The sequence below is a fragment of the Temnothorax curvispinosus genome, unplaced genomic scaffold (genome assembly GCF_003070985.1).
Source record: "Temnothorax curvispinosus isolate PA1 unplaced genomic scaffold, ASM307098v1 QBEX01012644.1, whole genome shotgun sequence".
NCBI classification, from domain to species: domain Eukaryota; kingdom Metazoa; phylum Arthropoda; class Insecta; order Hymenoptera; family Formicidae; genus Temnothorax; species Temnothorax curvispinosus.
The window spans coordinates 121,302-143,059 of NW_020222424.1; the positions used below are offsets into that span (position 1 = coordinate 121,302).

General features: G+C 37.6%; 1 protein-coding gene across 1 annotated transcript in view; it reads right to left on the reverse strand.

The window, feature by feature from the left end:
• The window catches only part of LOC112462654 (dipeptidase 1-like), a gene marked incomplete at its 5' end in the record, with an annotated part of 45,055 nt that extends 28,537 nt beyond the window's left edge, over positions 1 to 16,518 (reverse strand). Inside the window, 2 exons of the mRNA XM_025028547.1 lie at positions 15,509 to 15,665; positions 16,179 to 16,518. Coding sequence (XP_024884315.1) covers positions 15,509 to 15,665; positions 16,179 to 16,518 — 497 coding nt within the window. The remainder of the gene's footprint in view (positions 1 to 15,508; positions 15,666 to 16,178) is intronic.
• Positions 16,519 to 21,758: the final 5,240 nt, after the last annotated feature.

The window sequence follows — 21,758 nt, forward strand, 5'->3', positions numbered from 1 at the left end:
TGCACGTCTCGAGATATAAAACTTTATTTCGATTATCTCAATTGATACGCTTTTAAAATGAAATTTAACTAACGATTTAAATAGCGAGCTTAAAATAAGTATTCGCAAAAAAATCAATCTCGCAGATAGAATAACGAACTTTGTGAGTTGTTTGATCGCACTCACAGAGATCGTGCGACACTATCGAGATCGTAGGTTTTTATTATTGAAAGTTATCTCAGAGGGTGAAACCCTCAAGCCGTTCAAGCGAACATCCATCGAAAATCATTCCCGAAGAATAAAACTGTCGAGTATGTTTTACTATCCAGTAGCTCTTGCAGAGCGGAGCTTTCGCACGAACAATCACTGAGAGTCGCACTTAAAGTCTACATTCACTGTACGCTTCCGCTACAAAGAATCGTTCTCGAACGGACACGCGTTGCTAGCGCTTACATTAGTAATATTGATTTACAGCGGAAGGCCGTGGAATACGAGTCTTTCCGTAGTTACAGTTTCTCTGCGTTTTCGTCGGGATTTCGGAGCGGAGGTGAGATGGAGGGAAACGATTCCGTATTCAGTTTCCGAGTTCTCTCCCTTTCTCTTACTCCCTTTCCGCCATTTTCTGAACAAGCTTTTATCCGTGGACGAGCACTCAGGGGCAACGAAGTTCGTCCGTATGGACGTGCTTATCGCCGTGCCTTGGGCTCGCCATTAAGGGCGAACTCCGGCTTAACCCTCGATGGATTTGTCGTAGGGCTTACGCGCGACTATAGCGCGTTATTTATATTGTTGCCAGTCGTAAAATTGCTAAATAAATCGCGCGACCGTAGATATCGCGGTAAATCATATCTGACAGGCCCGACGCGACAAAGTTGTCCTGTAACGCGAATGGTTGTGCGTAAAATTTATATTGCGTAAACGTCAACGCGTATATCTGGAAGGGACTCGACGGCGCGGATCGATACGCTCTAGATGGCGCATTGTTGTTTGATAAATATTAATGGTTCAAAAGTGTGTGTGTCACTTTTTATAGGGAAAAAAACCGCGCTCCTGAAATTGATACGCAAATGGCGCCTGTTCTTTTTACACCACCGCGTTTTGTTCCATCTTGGAAAATAATGGCGTCCGGAACTCACAACATTTCCCTGCCTGCCGCCCTCGTCGTTGTTCTACATTTTCATCTCCCACTAGTTTCTTTTGTGCGAGCGCACTTTTCCTTTTTGTTATAAATTAATGACGAAATTGCTTGTTTACTTTTTTAATTTACTTTCACAGGCACGTTACAAACCTTGTTTTTTTTTCTTCTGTTTTTTTCTGTTTTTATACGTCTTTGATTACTTCCATGTAGTACCAAAGAATTATTAGATTTCCGAGATGCAAACGTGAAAAAATCCTTTTTCTCTTCCATTATAATCGTAAATCTAATTATCGTTTTCACTCGTGTGATTATCTCGTTTTTTCTCATTTTCATTCTCATATTCGTATATCGGAGTCAATAAGAGTGAACTGATAAAAACTATTAAAAAATAAACGGCGAAGAAGAAGTTGTCACGCGTTTACGCGTTTAGACTTGTTAAATACTCTTATCGACAGCAAGTCAATCGAGCGTAATTATAATCTTGATTTTAGTGCGATAATATGCATATTTTAACGATAAAACATGAGCATCCGTCGCATCACATTAAGAACTCAATCTTTCTTTCGGATCAATAAAACTCGATATTACTCTCGGGTAATAGTTAGCGTTGGACGCGTCGCTAAATAAAGAGAAAGAGAATACCGGCCAATTTCTCTTGTTACGCGCACTCGGTCCATTTTAGTTAGCCCTTTTGTCGCGAGGTTTCACTTAGTCGTTTTCAATCAGATTTACAAACGAGGTCGGAGAGCGCAACGGACGGAGTTTTCTTTTACCGGATCTTAATATTTATCCGAGTCCGGAAGAGAGCGAAAGGACAAGAGCAGCCACGGGAAACTAAAAAATTGAATTTCACGGGCGCGCCCGCTTCTCGTCGGCGACAATGGTCGCGCCTTTCATCGGGATTGTTTCGATAATTGAATTAGAAGTCGCCGGTATCTCCGGCGGAGTTTACTAGAGAGAGAGATAGAAGCTTTCGCAACCGTTTCATAACGCGCCCGGAATTCCAAATCCGATTGCTTGCACTGTGTCTCGGGTTTACGTTCGGCGTTTCTTTAGTTTTCCTTTGTTGTGGCCTTCGACCACGTCGCCGCATCGCGGTATTCACAGCAAAATGACTCGACAAATATTTAATTTTTAAAATACTTAATAAAAAAAATTATTTGTATTAATTATGAGGCTTTATCTAATGGGGAAGATAATTAAAAAATATCCTTATTCTATAGAGTTTATATTCTTATTATATCATTACTATATATTCGCATATTTTATCAAGAAAATAATATAAAAATGAGTTTGCAGTCAATTAGAGGTACACTGTAGAAGGGTTAATTAGGCTGTACATTGAAATCATGTATGGGATGAAGATTGATTATATGCGTCGATTATGCGTGTTAGTCCACTCTGCAGTATGTTAACATAGTAGACATGTTGCACACAATATAGTGATGCATGTAATTTGCAATAGCTTTGTCGGAGCGCTATCACTGGAGGATTAATGTCCCAAAATTTAAAATGCATTTTGATAGCTCTCTCTCCAATAACATACATATGCATCTCTCAATATTTATCACGTTTAGTTAATCCGTTTGCCTTTAACCATAATGCCTTTAACCAATTTAAATGTTTGCGTGATTTTGAAAATCGCGTACATGTTTCTATAACATTTATAATATCTTGCAACATACTTGGAGTTTGCTCTTGCTTATATTTTTTATTATTGTTCAAGATTTTAACTTTCTAAATTTTTTAGCGCGCGTGGTTAAAGCTGGTTTAAAAAAAAATCAATATTTTAATATAATTTTAACAAATTATTAATAGTACGAGTCTTACATCTTAAAACAATCATCAAATATAATAAATTTAATTAATAAAACGGGCGAGATAATGCAATGTAAATGTATGAATTATTGCTGCAAAATAGAAAATTTTACATGAAATTTGTTTATCTTAGCGTTCAACACATTTATTTCTGTGAAAAATGTAAAGAGTTTTTACATCCGAAGTTTTCTGCTATTTCTTATTTCTGCGCTACCAAAACTAAGCGCAACACTTGAGATTCATCTTTCTTTTCCTCGCCCGCACGCATTTCTAGCATAAATTTCCCCATCTTTGCAAATTCTCTCTTCCTTGGATATATTCTTCTTTCAAGCTGTCTACATTTACGCTTTGTAATGAAATCTGATTCCGAGGAGAAAAATTCAAAGCATACCCTGACTGAGCTCAGTCCCATCGTCGTCGATAAAATCCACCGTCAATTTGTCAGAACAGCGCGAGTTGAACGTTGATAGGGAAATGAAACGTAAAACCGTACGACGGGGGATTGAAAAGGTGGTACAGAAGGGGTCAAATGATACGCCGCTGCAAACGAATCTGATTATGGCGCAACCGCGTTTCACTCGACGTTACTGCCGTGCGATGAATCGCGCGATGAGCGCTATTACCTTTTGTCTCTTTCATCTCGTCGAGCACTCGAAGAAATCGACTTTCTCGCATTTCTTCCATTGTCTTTGTACGTACTTCTGTCAGACGTTATTCGGTATCGAGAGAGAAAAAGAAACTCGTTCTGTTATTATGTCGAATCAGAAACTTTGTGATTGATAAACGGTTAATGTTTTCTCTAAACCAGCGGATTAGTTGAATCCGCTCGTGAAAAATACAAATTGCGACGAAATTATTTCTATTTTAATACACGCGATTGAATAATAACGCCATGGAACTTTTCGTTAAAACTTAATTTAATATTATTCTATATCCAATATATTTTTAAAATTGTGGGGAAATTTTTCAAAAAATTCGAAAATTCGAAAATTTGCGCGTAGATTTTACGATTGCGCTTTTATGTCTTTATGTCGCGGCATTGATTTTTGCGGAATGACTTCCTCTCTGCGCGACATCATATATATAATCACGTAAAACGCAGGACCTCTCGCTGAAGCGAACGAGCGATTATTATCATCGCAACGAGCTCTCGGCTTTATCTGTTGCTTGTTCTTTCCCGCTCGTAAATGAACGCGAATCATTCATATCGTATATCAAACGCTCCTCCTTTCTTCTAGCGTCGCTCGATAGCCAGATTGTGCTTGTGTTTATCGTAGCACTATAAAAATCACGATACCCAAGCACAAAGCACAACGACACAAGGTGGAGAGAGTATGCCGTAAAGTTATGAAATCGGTAGGTGTCAGGAGACCGCCTCCGTTAGTAATAACGCGACGATGAGTGTTTTTATTATATTTCATAAGGTTATGATATACGTGGTAAATATAAAAAAAATTTAGCGAGAGGATATTGCTAGATTTTTCGTGAAATGACGAAACTTGAAGACAGAATGAAAGTAGAGTAGTATTGTGCCTCGTGTAATTCCCGTTTCGTAAGAAATTGAGCAATTGATGATACAATAATGACGATATTATTTTTATTTTTTTTCAAGGTTTAACAAACCTATTTATATTACTCGAATCGTATTTCGTGAGATACGATGATATCTATTTTTATCCATTTCTTTTCTATCTCCCGCGCCCTACGGTATCATATAACTTGATATCCTAATCTCGGAAACAGGCGCTTGACGGATACACGTAATTTCTTTCTCTCTCCCGTAGGGACATGGATGCTGTTAGGATACTAACGATACTTTTATTTCAACTACAAGCTACTAATGTTGTCGATGTCTCTGTCACGTAATCGATATATTGATTTAATAGGGCATTGCACATTTACAATAAAATATCTTTTTTTGTTAACTGAAATATTCTAAATTTATACGTTATCTTTCTACATCATTTCTATAACAGCTCTATTTTTGCATGTACAATACATTGTCTGTTGGATGCATTTGTGCTTGATGCACTGACGAGTCTATCGTACTTGACGCGCAATGCATTCGGACGAACAGACATTGTAGTATGTTTTCCAACGCTGCAAGAAAGCGCAATTTTTCGATACCAGAAAGAAAGTGCAATTTTGCGATGCTGAAGAGAAAGCTGAATTTTTCGATATTGAAAGGAAAGTCCATTCAGCGCCTCGAATGTGCCATTTCTGATATTAAATATACAATATTTGAAAATATGTGATACAATATATATATATATATTTTTTTTATTTGTTTTATATAAAGTGATTTTTGCATGTATGTAGCATCGAATTAAAAATTAATTAAAATTATAAAGTTCGATGAACATCGTAAATTCTCTAATTTACATATCACGTATAAAATAATAGTTGAAATATTTGTTGTGCGGATTATGTAGGCGTCTAATAGCTAATAGCAATTTTGTATTTGGTCAATAGACAATCTGAGCGTGAACTTGCAATCGCGCGCGCGCGTTTCCGCATATATGGTGATTTCGCTAATTTCGGATTTCCATCGCTGTGAGATCGCGCAAACACAGGGTCACTTATTGTTAGTTCGTTTTGTGCAAAACGATAATATACATACCGTCTTATAAATTACGCTACGGAGATGGAGATGAATTATGAATCGGATATCCGACAGGAGAACTGGAATTTAGATTGCAAACTTGAATTGCGCAACTGTGGTATTCTTTGGCGAAGTAAATTATTTAAATTTCACAAACTGCATATGTAAAATAATTTATCGTTCGTCCGATATATTTTGCATACGAAATAATTTAGCTTTAGATTTGGCGAGCTTCACACAAATGATTTTAATTATGATTATTATTGAATTGTTGATATAATAATGTCGAATTATATAGCAGCTTGAAATTGGTAACTGTTTTGAAAAATTGTTATATAAATATATGCATAAAAATATTTAGAAATTCATTGATCGCGAGTATCAATTACACACTCGAATGAATATAATTACAATTACAATTACAGTTTTACGAAGAGAACAAAAGCTTTAATTGAGTTTTACTTTAATTGAGTTTTGATACGTGAAAAGCGGTTTTATGAAATTATTTAAAAAATAAAAAAAATAGTTCGACCTCTGAATTTTATTTTACATTGTATAAAGCATGCATTTGTAAAGAATCTTTCTCTCCATGTACCGCGTGTATCACGCTGCTTCGACTATTTCTATAAGTTCGATCATTTATTAAGCATCAGTGTCTTACCGGGTTGAGAAGCCAGTTCTCATAACCGACAAGAAGGTAGCGAGCTGGTATAAATAAATTTGCAGAATGCAAGGCAGACGTTGAGTATGAAAGCCGCGGTGGAAAATTCGGGATAGCGGAAACTGCTATTATGTCTTTTTGCTAACTTAATTCTTTCGACAATGTTTATCCACTCTGAATTACCGTCTAGGAATTGAAACGTATAGACTCTATCTGCCCCTATTGTCGAATTTCATGCGCATACCTGATTTTCTGTAGTGGACCTGCACGATATATTGTTTACTACTTGAATGATGCTCGTACGAATAACAGTCCACTATTATAAGAATGCAAGATTTTTCTTGCGAGAAAAGTTTTCGTTATTGAAACGTACGTTTTTGCGATCTACTTTGAGCTATTTTGAAAGAGTTGGTTCGCAAGAATTATAAATAAACCGGACGATACGGATCGTAATTCGAATCAAACGAGAGAAAAATGAATTTTGATATTTTCTGCTTTTGTCGAGAGGACATATTTTTCTACCTTTCGCGAGATTCGGTCGGGTACTTTTTGATCAGAAGAGAATTAGATAAGAAAAGAATTAGAAATCCTGTCTCCATATTTCTTGTGTCCCGTCTAGAGCCTCGTTATATCTCCCAGCAGAAAGAATCGAAAATCGAATTTCACCAGCACGCGAAATTTTATTTGCGATCTTAAAGCGGATGGTTTCGGTGCCAAGTTACAGATCGGGGTAAACAACGATTTGGCTCGCTCCGGTTGCATAGGCAGGAGAAATAATAGCGATGAAAAGACTTCTCTGCGCTCTTTCGTTCGCTTTCTCGTTTCAGCGTCGGATGAACGAGATGGAATTTTTTCGTCGCTGTTATTCCACGCTTATGTAACGAGATCGGGCCATTTCGCGTTCAAGAAGCGTCTCGCGTTCCTTCCGATCACGATGTACCCGAACGGGTCCGAAAACGATCGACGTAAGTCATCTTTCCGCGTGATGCCGGAAATGAACTTTTTGGCGGAAAGCCCGGGTAATCAATAATATTCTTTGCGAACGGCACGCGATAAAATACGTTCGTTATTAGCGCGGTGCACGATCAGAAAATAGGAAGAACATTGGGAAAATAACCGGTAGTTTCCATGAACGAGAGAAGCAGAAGTGCACTTCGTTAAATCGCTGATAATGGCACGTCTGAGTTCGAGATAGTCCAAGTAAAATAGCTTCTATATACGAGCATCATTGTCTGCTCATTTATGGATGGAACATTCGTAAGACGGTACTTTATTCCCATGTTTGAAGGTATTTTAAAATTAATTTTATAATTAGTTTTTTTCCGTAAATCAGCGTTATTTGTTGGAATCATGTTGATTGTCATGTCGCGGTCATAGAGTACCTCATTAATCATCATAGCCAACAATTAATCGGAAACGTTGGCAAACTGTCGTGCTGTACACCCTCGTCAAGTTGATGTCAAACAAATTGAAATATAATACACATACGCAGTGTCAATATATCGCGCGTGTGTAAAAAGATAGGTTTTTCTACGGGATGCAGGATGCAGCAGGATGTAAAACACAACGAAGCGACGTTCTGTCTGTCATGAAATTAAATATCGACTTTTTCTTCCGAGGAATTTAATTTCCTCTCTATTTCACTGCAGTCTAATTACCCATCCTCTATATGCTATGAATGCAAATTAAGCGAGGCGCAGAGCCTCCTCTATGATCAGGTATGCATCTTTTCGGGAATACCACCGGGGAATACGGGAGGTCTGTTCCCGCGGAATGGCCAGGTGCGGCGCTATTATCCAATATGACCTAATTATGATAGTGGTACACCGACGTAGCGCCATGCGTTCGCTACGGACCCGCGTAAACCAGTCCTGCATGCATCAGCACCGCACGCCGATATAATACCCCTCTCGTAATAACGACCAATTCGCGTTCCCCGTCCACCTTCCTCATACCGCGCGCCGCGTTCGCGTTCCTCATCGGCCGAGAACGTAGACGCGTACGCCGAATCCTATCGATCCGATCGAATTGATTGACGTATCGACACCTGTCGCCGCTCTACCACTGACTTTCGTAAAACTTCGCATCGCAATCGGTTACGATTCCCCCCTTCGCAAATATCGTGATAAACATGCCCGGTCGACGATTGACAACGAGCTGAGAGAAAAAGCTCGCAGCGTGAACTTTCGATCGCCATCAGCGACGGCTAGTATTTTTGATGCTAGATATTAAATCGAACTTTGCATAACGTACATTGCGATAATAAGATTTTTAAATGCCTTAAATAATTTATTTTGGCTTTACAAGCTTTCGGTATTTCTTGAATTATTTATTTTAATACATTTTTCACACACATATTAGCGTAAAAAACCTACAATTTTATTGCAATTTTTTAATATAGAAAATATTTATTAAAAAAATTAAAAGTATGTAACATTTAATATTATACAAAAATTAAAAATTCGCTAAATAGATAATTAGCGACACTAGTGATTGTTATCCTTCGCCAATAATTTTATCTTATAATCGTTGTATTTGACAATGAACGAAATTCTTGAAGACTATTGTTTACCGAAGATAATCGATCTTTATAATGTTGTTATAATGTTAAAGTGTCTTCTCATAGAAATCAAAGGTGAATAAGGACATAGACTAAATTCTGACGATTTTCAAAAGTGATTGACATATCGACATCTGCTATTCAGTTGATATCATCATTGTATCGTGCAACTTTGATACTTTATCGATTTTTTTTATTTTGTGCAAATAGATTTATTACAAACGTCGATGCACAAAACGATTTTTAAACTTATTTTTGTTATAATCGAATTACTGGGATTAATTAAAACTTAATAACACATCGCTATATTTAACATAAATTGTGTGAAAATTTCAGATTAATCTCACGGTAATGATCACGAAAATTTAATTTAACTGCAGTTTCGAAATATAATAGAATTCAAAGGAATAATAGAATATTTAGCATATATTCAATGTTTCAATAAATAGAATGCAATGTAGTAACAACGTATACGGGATGTAGCCGTAGGTAGGTAGGTAATACAAATTCAAGTGAAAGACAGGTAACAAGAGGGACAAGTGACAGGTCGGTTGCCATTCTCGTTCCTGTAATTTGAAATGTGATTGATGGATCGACATCTTTGATCAAACCGCTTACTCTAATTAATTTAGTTTTTGATTGCTAATTTCAAGTAACGATTTTGAGAGCATAATTCAATTTTCCCACAATTGCTCTTTAATAATTTATTCAACGAATAGTATTAATGCAGATTGATATAATTGATGAAATAAATTTATCTTTTTCGCGTGAGTCGAGACTTTAACAAATTAGTATTTAAGTGTTAAGCATTTTATTGGGAACGAATAAATGTTATATAAGATTATAAACTTGCCTTACAGCGAAGTTGTGGTGGTACAATGATACTTCGCAGTTTAAACATAAAGCAGCTTCTCTCTATCTCTCTCGAACGATCGCATCGAACTTTTCGCTGATGTTTAAAATTCCATCCGGGAAGAGCGAATACCGTCAATAATAAAATCGCAAAGTTTTTAATTAAGTCACCTACTAATTCTTCGTAAATTGACAACAATGTTTCGGTAATGAAGCGCGAATGATTCGCGATTAATCCGCCACAAGTTGCGCGAACGAGGGAATTAAAGTAAAAAGAGGGTGTTAGCAATAATCAACAGTTTATCGGCGCTGCAACAGTCGGTTCCCAGAGGAAAGAATGCTCGCGTTAAATTTTTATTGGCTGATCAAGGTGCAAACAAATTAAGTCGAAAGGAGACAATTGGGAACTGAAACAGGGTGAGAACTGGCCGGGCAGTTTCGGTGATCGCAATATGCCAAAATAAAATCTTTGAATTATTGAAATGTTCTAATTTATAGGCACGATTTCGTACCTGTAATTTAACATCACATTATAACAGTGCTTAAAAATTAAAAAAAAAATTACTCCAAGTGCAGACATTTTCTTATTTGTCAAACTTGGACTTATAATAACAGTTCTTTGCCAGTTTTTTTTATGTCAGTATATATTTACAAGCGATTTATTTCTTACTCTTAAAAATAAAAATTTATTAAGAATATACTATTATGCATTCATTTACACTATTTACAGAAAAGTAAAAAGGAAATTTTGAATGATTGATATATCTCGTGAAGAATGGAACAAACATTCTATCTTGATCGTATGTATAAATGTATTAACTTGTGTTTTAATGATTTTTTTAACTGAAATACAGAGTTTTGATTATGAAACTTTCAAACTCGTTTAAATACATTCGTGCAAAACGTTCGCGATGATATAAAGAAAGTTAAATATATAGGAATGTTTGTAGAAATTGATTCTTCGGCTTTCCCCTTGTAAATTTGAAGATGTTTTTCTAAATTTATGTTAGATTACATGTATCGTTGACATTCAAGTACTGATTGGTAATGAGAAATTTTAATACAACTTGAGCTCGACGCGTGGTGCACGCGAGTCGACGTAATTAGCGCCTTGATAATCGAAGCCTAAAGTTTCCCCTCGACCTTACCGGCCCATTGACACTGGCAGCACCGTTACCAAGTCCGCCAAACTAACCCCCACCCTTTCGACATTCAAATAGTGTCGGTGCAAACTTGTCCAAGTTCCGACTGCAGCACGAGCTAGGTAGAATACGTAATGAGTACGTGGGCTCTTGACTTCGGACTATTATACGAGCCGGCCCATTATGACTAATCGCTCCGGTATGCCTCGCTATTGGAGCCTCGGGCGAATATTCGCGTGGCGAACGAAACTTATACACATACAAGAATCACAACTCGTTATCGTGGATTTGTGTTCAAATAAACGTGATCGAGAGTTTAGTCGAAACTGAGAAAATGTTTTTCTCAATAAATATCTCGGTAGAACGTTAATAACGGAATCATATGACAAATAAAAGGGCACATTATTATATATACTTTTACGTTTATATTTTGCTACCGTCATTATAATTAACAATGTGCACTGATAGACAGAATCCTACAACCACTCTAACCGAGCTATTTAACGTTCAGTTAAAGTACGTGTACGGTCGGATCAGGCTCTTACTTTACTACTCCACGTCGCTCATGATGAAACGCCCTTCCCGAACGAGATCGAAAATTCCTAGATAATTTCTCGTCACGCGATTATTTCTCGTGGAGTGGCCACTCACTCGGGCACGATCTAATTTCTGGCTTAATCTCGAAGGCGTGCGGTCCGACGATGGGACACGATGTGAATGCGAACGGTCATACGCGCAGTCAGGATGCGAGGAGATGCGAGAGCGAAGATAGAAAGTGGAAGGGGGGTAGGGGAGGGGGAGTTTAGGTATTGGCGATTCTATAGCGATGTATTAGCGCCACGATTGCCGCCAGCAGCCTCGGCCTAAGTGAATGGCTCTGCCGAGGGCTTTACTGATTATGGCGTCGCCATTGATCCAGATCGAAATTGGCTTGCCTCTGTCATGGAACGTGCCCAGAGGACCATTAATATCCTCCGCGGGCCAAGAGCGAACGGGCGCGACGCCGGTATCGATGACGGAGATGAGAGGAAGAGGCCAGCTAATCGCAAATATAGCCGTAGACCGAGGTGCGAAGCCGTTGCCGGGATATATCAGCTCATTGAGCGATTAAATAATCAGCAGCCAATCGTTTGTCGTATTTATCGAGAGTTTCTCTTTAAAATTCCAATTATAATTATGTGTGAAGAGTAAAAAAGTACTTGTATACCGAAAACGCTTTAGCAGAAAAATGCTCGAATAATATTTTGTTTGAAAAAAGTAAAGAGATAATATTTTTCAGATGTGTTTTCTGCATGTAAAAAAAGAATATTCCCTCTCTACGATATTTTAGTAGATACATCAGCATTAATGTATAAATATCTGATTTTTCACGTATTTTTAAAATACACAGTATTTTCTTTTTAAAACCGCAAAAAATAAAAATGTATACCATTGATAATAAAAAATACGACGCTTCTGATACATCTATTAGAAAATATAAAATATATATTTGTATAAAAAAATATATATATATTTATTGTAATATATATAGATATTTGTATTTGTAAAATATCTATTTCAGCAACTAAATTTCAATCTGTAAAAGAAAATACACGATTTTTTAAATAAATTGTTAAATGTAAAATACTTTATTATACCGATCTTCTGACAGATAATCGCAAATAATTAGATAATGGATAATCTTTAACCTTAAACAGTCGATCAATAATAAAAAAGGCCAGCTGATTTATAAATCCTTTTCTATCGTTAGGAGAATGACAATTTACCACTTGTCTGTCTATCGGCGCGATTGATAAATTGTTAGGATTAAAAGGGTTCACGATCAGTAAATAAATGCAGTGTCCTCGGAGATTGAATTTGACGTAAACCGGCAAAACTGGAGCGAAATTCTCGCGCGCTCTCGATAGTCTCGATCGTGTTTGTTTACACTTCTACTTTATCCGCTTGTCGCTTGATTAATGAGGATTACAACGGACTATAAAAAATAAGGATATACTCCGTGTTTGATCGCGCGAATTATATCGGGAATATAAAATTTATGGACTAACACACTGTAATGTGTTGCTTCGAAGCGAGTAACAGGTTATAAATATCGAATCGGGTACAAACGCCATTTCATTTATCCATAAAATTTTCCGATATAGATAAATTATGCAGCATCGGAAATACGCCAATAATAGCAACGGATTAATTTAGATCATTTATGAGCCTTTATGACTCGCTTTTACGTCGCTTATTGCTCTTTTCAATCCGATGAATAACTTATTTGCGGAATAAATATCCTAGCACTCGCGTTTACAACCAAACAGAAGTATCTAATTTTTGCGTCGAAATGACTCAAAACAGAGAACGCAATTATTCCACCAATCAAATCGTCTGTATCAACGATAATAAAAATAAATTGTTTTATTTTAATGCAGTTTTTAAAATTGAGTAAATACTTGTAGATGCTCGTAAGATTTCTCTCTTACAAATGTTTTATATATTTTTAAGATGGAAAAAGCTGATAATTTACAATAATAATAATAATAATAATAATGAATCTAATAAATTGCTACATTCGGCCTACTTTATTTAAAATACTAGTCTTTAATATACTGGTTTATTAAATATAACATTTGACAGCGTACAGAATTTTGATTTTTTTGATCGTACAACAGAATTAAATAGAAGACAATGTCTGAAGCGAAAAATTACGTGACAAGTGAAGATAACATATTGCTTTCGACAATTGATCTTTTCCCGCTCGAAGCTATAATATGATTCTATATTAGCGTTTATCGGCTAATTGAAGTTTTCAAAGGTAGTCATTTGCCAGATTGGATTAAAAATTGAGTAGTTGCTGAGGATCAAAGGAACCTATTTTCTGCCGTTCAAGTACCGCAACGATTCTATACACTGGCTTACTGGCGTATATATCACCGCATACGATTTATCTTTCTTTTTTAATCGCGTATCACCAGATAAATCAGCGATCGACATTTCCACAGAGAAAATATAAATGAGAAATTGTTACCAACCGTTTTCTAAATTTTTAAGTATGTTGGAAGAAAATTACATTTTTTCCCTTAACAATTTAAAAATTACTAAGATTTATCGGAGCGGAGGTGCACGGATTTCGGGCGAAATTTTTCGGGAAAGTGGCTCTAAAATGTGTTTCTCGATACCGAGAATCAATTTTCGTTGCCGGTATATATATCTTTTTCGGGACACCTCGTGGACGCGGCGATGAAGGCTCGAAGTAGATGATGCTTCCTTCCTCCGTCTGTATCTGTCGATTGCCAATATCTCGGCAAGACGGCAAGAGACGGCGGGATCGAACAGGCAGGATTCTCGATTCCGATAAGAGTTAGTGCTCACTTGTTGACCCGCTTCGACGATCGTAACTTATCGAGATACAAGACCGACGATTGAGAGAAACGACGTGCGGCCAGACGCCGAGAGTCTCGGATTTATTGAGAGGTCTTAATAACGTCGCGCGCACGACGATTTTTATGGCGACGCGTGCGGATAGATCGACGTCGCCGGTGGTTTAGCGTTTTTTCAGTTTGAGATTTGCGGTCGAGAAATCGCGGTCGATTAAGCGTCAACGGTTTACATCTCATTGAGACGATTGTTACATCGTTACAAGAACGATACTCGAATCCGTCGAGACGCTATCACGGTAAATCGAGAGAGCCGGCGATCGCGCATCGATCGTGCATGGGCAGTTCTCCATAGCAGTTCATGTAGTGCCATCAGTTAGTCGCTTATTAGCCGAGTTACGCCAAGTGGCATTGTGCGGCAAGTAAATTTTCTGTTTTATCGTTTGTGTGCAAATCATCGTTAGGCATTTCGATTCATCGTTCGGCGCGATCCGATTGGATTGTGCGGGCCCGCGTATAGTCGAGTAGAATTACAGACGCCGTGTGCCGGCCAATGCCGATCTGTTACAACGAATAGCTACAGATAGAACTGATAATGAATTGGAATTGTTTGCAAACTGCATGGGCGCTTTAGCAACAACGCGAGTACCGCCATTCGCTACAATTGCGCACATAGTTATTCCGTTCGAATAATATGTTTCGATAATTGGAGGCTTTTACGGCTTGGGTCCAATTGGAATTGCACGTTTCTATGCCACTGACGGGTCTCTCCGTTATCGATAAGGTCGACCTGTCATATTCGGGAACGCGCGCCGCGGCGAGCGTCTTTGTTTAAGTTGGATTGCTTCCTTTGATATCTAATTGTCCGCAATTGAATATCATTCTTAGTACGGTGACAGATAAATTCGCTGCTTCAAGATAGTTTTGGCGTGCCGAAACCCTTGTATCAGCACCGAATCGTCGTTAATCTTCTTGCCAGCGTAATATAAGAAAATCAAGGCTTACATTTAAACCGAACAATTTTCTTTCTATTAGTATAAGATTAGTATCTTGAAAGAATTTGTTGTAGCAAAGAATATATTATCTATTCCGATATCATTTCGCGATAAATACACGATTTTAATACATTCTATTTTTATTCAATTGCTGATGACTAACGTATAATGTTTGATAATTTTGAGCGTTTCTCATTACCAATTATTTTTGATAAAATAATGTATTTTTGATTTATGAATGTGTAACGTAATACGAATTAACATAGAAATTGCGATACGATACTAAAATTCCGGAATAAATGGTGAGCTTTTGTAAAAAAAAAAAAATTGAACAGAAATAATGGTCGACGGAGAGAAAGGGCGGTGAACCTATAACGAATGCTATGTTGAATTTACCTGTGCACCGACGAGGCCAGCGCGTAATCTAGGGATGTCCGTGTGACTCCAGTCTGATCTGGCCCAAGGGTCGACCCTGCCGAGATCGCTGCTCAGGTTGACTTCGCCAAGTTGATTGTGTACGAACTTTCTGACGTTCCAGGGCAAATCGTTGTGCCTGCGAATTAGAAATATGAGTTTTAAAAGAATATTACGTGCAGCAAGTACGATATCTTGCGATACTCGGCAGTGTAGGTGAATAATTATTTTTGATTAACTTGAAAATTTGTGATATGTTGCAATGATATGCTTTTTATTCAAGTATCAGTTGCGGAACATTATATACTTGAATAATAATTCGAAATGTATAATGATCTGTATATTACAATGTTACTTGAGATTAATAAGCAAGATTGAATCGAAATGAGATTTATATTTGATTTCGAGTATCCGGGAGTTATATCCATATCATCATTACGCGATGTAAACATAGATGATATGTTGGAATAATTACTTGATACATTAATGAGATTGTATATTCAGGAAACAAGACCGTATATTGGGTAATTCAGAGCGATTTATATTTTTCGAATGTCTTTGTATATTGAAGTTTTTTTTTATTCTGTTTTTACCCGCAACACGTTTTGCGAGGTTTTACCTTCGGTATTTTTCAATTCGGTAATAAACTCACCCGTCGATCAGAGGCACTTCAGTGAGAATCCTCCTGATCACGTCCAGCCTCTGCTGGTGCGTGGCAGGCGCGGATTGTAATAGAAACGGCAGACAGAGGCCTCCGAGGAGCAGGACGGCCACTAGGAGCAGGACAGGCGCCAACAGCCGACACCTCCTGCGAGGACTCTCGTCTCTGCGATCCTTGCTGCTGCCGCTGCTAGGCGAGTCCTCGCACGGCGGCGGTAGTCGCACGGTGCCGTTGCAAGGCGCCACGTCTGGCAGTTCTGTTAGGCACGTGGTCTGAAAGAAGAAATCCGAAATTGCACGACATTCTGCTTGCTTTGCCGCTGGTGATCTCGCTGAATTATTAATCTCGTTGAAGAGGGAATTGTTATACAAGAAGTCGAAGAGCGATTTTAACAGATGTAAAAAAAATATTACGATATATCGGTTTAGTTTATGGTAGCAATTTTCGAACATCTTTCGAAAAATTTTCTGAGATTATATGTAGATTTCGTAGATGATAGGTACATCTTTAATTGCGAAATTTCAAAACTCGCTTTGATAATTTAATGAAACATATGTTTTCAGGGATCTTTTTATTAATCATTCAATATTAAACTTGCTATTAAGCTGTTAGGTTATCTATAGTTAAGATGCATGTCCAACTCTTTCGTCAATCTGAATGATATGTGTAAGCGGTAACTAACAAGTTTGCGAAACAGATCTCATTCATGGAGCAGAGAACATTTGTGTTGGTTTAGTATATCGTGCGCACGTTCGAGATATTTGCTTGGCGAATTAATTAATTTGGTTAATAGCTGCCGCGGAGATTACATGCTGCTGTCCAGCGGACGCGCGTGCACTTGTGGAAATAAATAATTACTTATCTGTAATTTCGCGTGCGTTGGTAAGCGACACTGCGGAAGATTAATACTTCCCGGCTAACTGAAGTCAAACACAATATATGTTGTAATAAAATAAAGCGACCGAGTATTACGAGAGATTTTAATTAAACATATTTAGATGCATTAATATGATGAAACACTTTTTACTGTTACAAAATTGTAACTACTTGCACATTGTATAATTAATAATATATCTTGGCATTATCGCAACATATTGTGAAGACAGATATTAAATATAATTAAATATTAATTATTTTTTCTTTTCCTCGCGATTAATATAATTAAAAATAATAATTAAATCAATTCGATGAAAACTTCTTGCATTATTTGGCTACGCATTGATCTTACGTTCTGTTTGCAACGGCATTCGCAAAATTGTCCTAAATCTTTAAAATATTGCTAATATGAGCTTTGTATAGCTAGCAGGGATATAAATCCTCTCGTCTCGCACACGTGCGAGACTTTTTGACGTGGGCGAAACGCGTATCCGAGCGAAGTTAGACAATCGCGCGTATTAACGACTATTTAAGTGTCTTTTAGAAAGTGCATTACGCTAGTGGCGCATGCAGCGGAAACGGACAGCACGGTGGCTGTAACCTGTCCGTGGAAAAATACAACCACCGCGGATGGAAGTGCAACCTCGAAGGAGGGTTGCTGGATGAAAGGAGGGCTCCTTCGCGGCGTCACTGCGACGCTCTGCAGGCAACGCGCGGTAAACTTTTGTTCGCCCTCCTTTCGACCACCATAAAACACGTTAACGCCTAGCTACGGATTTTCCGCGTGTATATATATATATATCTATCTATCTATATATGTATAGCATATAGTGTAGAACACAGTCACGAAAGGCATTGAGATACTTGGCGAGCCTCTGGGAATTTTCTCAGTTTCTACAGTTGTCGTAAACAACTCACCAAGTCATAACTCTCGTATATACCCTTCCCCCTCCTTCGCAACACTTCGTAATACTCGTCAGATTTCACGTGATAACAAATCAGATAAAACCGTGAATCTTTATTGATACGTTGATACCACCCATGATAAGAAAATAATAAAAAAAACCTATATATTTCACAGCTTTCTCAGTCGTTTTTAGTAAAATGTAATTTGTGTGCGCTAACATTTTCATACATAATTTATTAAACGTACTAAATTGTGAGCTTTCGGTAAGACATTTGATACGATTGAAGATGGAAACAAACAATAATAATTGAGAACAATTTGGAAACTGGAATTTAAGATAATCTCGTTATTAAAGATAAGAAATAATTAGAGAGGTATAGAAAAATTTTGAGAGACACACGGCAAGTGTGCCGCTTTCCGATACTTCTTTCGGTGAAACTTTTATCTCATGCATGTCCCCCTTCTTATAATATGGTATCGCCAAGTTCCGCGTATTTATGGTACACAATAATGCGAGGGATACGAAGTTTCGCGAGATGCTACGCGGCGGAAGAAGCTCGAACGAGAGCGACGAACTGCCGGATGAAGCCGGCAGATTCAACGAGCTAAACCGCGAAAGTTATCGTCGGCATTACCGACGCAAAAGAAATGGCGATATGCGTTATCGTCGAAGCGCGAAATAGCGAACGCGATTCCCATTTTTAGCCGTTTCTCCGATTTCTTATTCACGACTCCGCTCGGTGAGAATCGATTATCGATACTGCGGGTAATTAATAGCTGCCTGAAGGCAATGAAAACGAAAGCTATTGACGTTTCTGTGCATATAACTGATGGAGAAAGAGAGAGAAAGAGAGAGAGAAAGAGAGGTGTTTCCCCAATAATACTTGTAATTCATTGTTTAAAAAAATCATTGTTCACAAAAAGTCTGGTGGTTACGGTGTATTTCTTCTTTCTTTTAATAGAACAATAAACAATTTTCACTTTATTTATTAAATATAAATGCAAAGGATAAAATTGTATGAAGGTAATTTCTAAAATCAAAGACAGTTTTCTCCCGCAAATTTGTTTAATGGCGCAATAAAGAGAACAACTTCGAATTCTCGATTTTTTTCGCGCGAGAAATCACCGACAAATTAATTCGTACTTTACCACGCTGGCTACGTAAAGACAATTATTGTCGCATGATAGTAATAATGGGCGACCGCCTTTTAGCGCTACTCCTCCAGAATTTAACGAAAAAGCGAATTCAACGTACTTTTATAACCGTGCTAAAAGTTTTTACCGCAAGAATAAACGTATTAATTAAGCGCGTTTAAAAATGAAACGACACATAAGGCAGTTATGTAGATACGGAAAATGCAACGTTTCAACTTATTCTCGTGTACTTTTCTTGGAATGAAATTTTTTTCATTAGCACGAGAGACCAACATGTCTTTAAAAATATCATATTTTCCTTGTATTTGAAAATATTTAAAGATTTTATTTTATTTTTCGAAGATATAGTGTAAAATATTATTATTTAATATAATTAATACCGTGTAAATGTTCTTTATTGATGAGGAAGACAAATTAAATATATGTTACATGTCTTTAATTTTCGTCCTGCAGAGAATATATGAGAAATAACAAGAAGATTATATATAAGAGGACTTTATTATAAGAATAATTTACATATATTACGCATAGAAGGTATTAATTTTTTTGTCAAAGTGTAATGACATTTTACCGGTCTTCTGCGGGAACGCCGCCGCCCAGCGGGAGACCCATCATGCCACGCGCCGCGCTTATATAAATTGAGGGCGTCGAGGAAATCGCATCGCGCGTCGCGTTGGTGGTCGGCGGAATGGCACACTACCCCGCTTAGAAAGTTAGGCGTGTAAGTAGAGACATAGTTAAAACGTAGGTAGAAAATAATTTTTTCCCGGGGCCCCTCTAGCATAGTACAGTTAGGGTCGCTCGTGGTGGTTTTAGTCGGTAGGCTATGGGCGCGCGATGCCACGCTGAGGGAGGCTCAGGGGATTTCGGTTTTCTGAAGCGCCCCTCGTAACGGTGGTACGCGTGCGCGTAGAATCCGACACTCCCCCTCCCTACCCCAGGGCGGAGGGTATTTCGAAGATTTCCACCACGTAAAAAAACAAAAAAAAAATGTAGAGAATAATTTTTAATTCTTTTCAGCAATTACATTTCTATTAAGCGAGAAAGGTCAAGCGAGAAGGTATTAATTTCTATGTCAAAGGGTAATGACATTTTGGTATTTTTTGAACTTTGATATTTTGCTAGTATTTTTTTTAATATTGATATACGAGAAACTCGACAAAATAATAAAAGGGACTTAACATAAAAAATTTGGAAATTTCCATATTTGAAAAATAATAATTGTTTTTTTTATTTGCAATTGTAAAATGTGATGTCACATATACCCACTTGATATACCATATCCTATACTGACTATACATCCGTGCCGTTTCTGTATAGCTCGTATAGTACTCTGAAACTATAATAGAAGTCCTTCCGTATCTGACGTGTTCTTACGCGATTAAGTCCGGGCCCGACTTCTCGAGGAGACGTGAAGTGTGAGATTCGTAGTTGGCTCTTTGGGTACACGCCGGGAAACCCGGAAGCGAACGCCATCGTTGATTCCTTCTTGTGTGTGTCTGGTTAATGGAACTAAGAAGCTCGTAAACGTATTAACTGCTGGAAAGGACATCGGCTTTGATCCTGTGACGAGTACCTGCCTTCGTCTCGTCTTCGCTCTTTGAGAAGCACGGTCGAAGCATAATGCTTATATGTTTTAAGCAAAAATAAAACTTTCTTTCTTATATAAAATTGTTAGAAAATTAAATAATAAATTCCGATTATTTTTTGTAAGTCGAAATGTAAAGTGATACTAATGATGGTATATATCAATTCAAATTGTGATATGCATTTCTGAAACATATTGGCTATGCCTGCGCATATCAGTATCTGAGTTTCTTTTATCATCTGTTTCTGTTTTCGAATGGGAAAAGGAAATATTTGGAACGTATCTGGTGATGATAGCTTCTGGTTTGCAGTTTTTCTTTTCATTTATATAAGCTCATCATAACATGAAGAAAGATCCTGCAGAGATGACTGATCCGCGCAGTCATTTGGGTTTAGCGAACCCACGGTCCCGAGCTCATCACATTGCAGATACTCACATACATTTACACATATTTCACACACGCACTTACACAAGTGAATTTGTAAATGGTAATGCAGTGAATAGTTGAAAATGGAATAGAGGTAAAAGGTAATCTAATCTACGGAATATATAAGAATAGATTAAAATCTTTTTTTAGATGTATGTTAAATAACTTATAATTAAATTTAATATCATATAAAAATATCATATAATATCATATAAAAGAAAATAGAGAACAAAAGTCACGAGAGAATGCATCGTGATAGATATGTCCAAAATTTCCCTCGTCCCTGTCCTCCCTTTGAAACAAATATGGGAAAGAAAATTTGCGAGATATGCATCAAAAACTTGTCAGACAAGAGCCTTAAAGTCTTCTCTAAGAGATGCATTCTCGTTAAATGAGTCCCGTAACGAGGCTTCTCGCCAAACTCTCATAACAGGGTCCTCCCTTACCGAGCTTCTTGAAGTGCGCCAAATTTTACGTCTCGCTATAACGACGTCGGGAGATAAAAGCCGCGCGGAGTTTGGAGAACGCTTATCTCGTCGTTCATAATTTCGGAAATCGGACAAGTGGGACGTGGCTGCGAAAACGGGCGGTAAGTTTTAAGCCGTAAAGTCCTCGCGG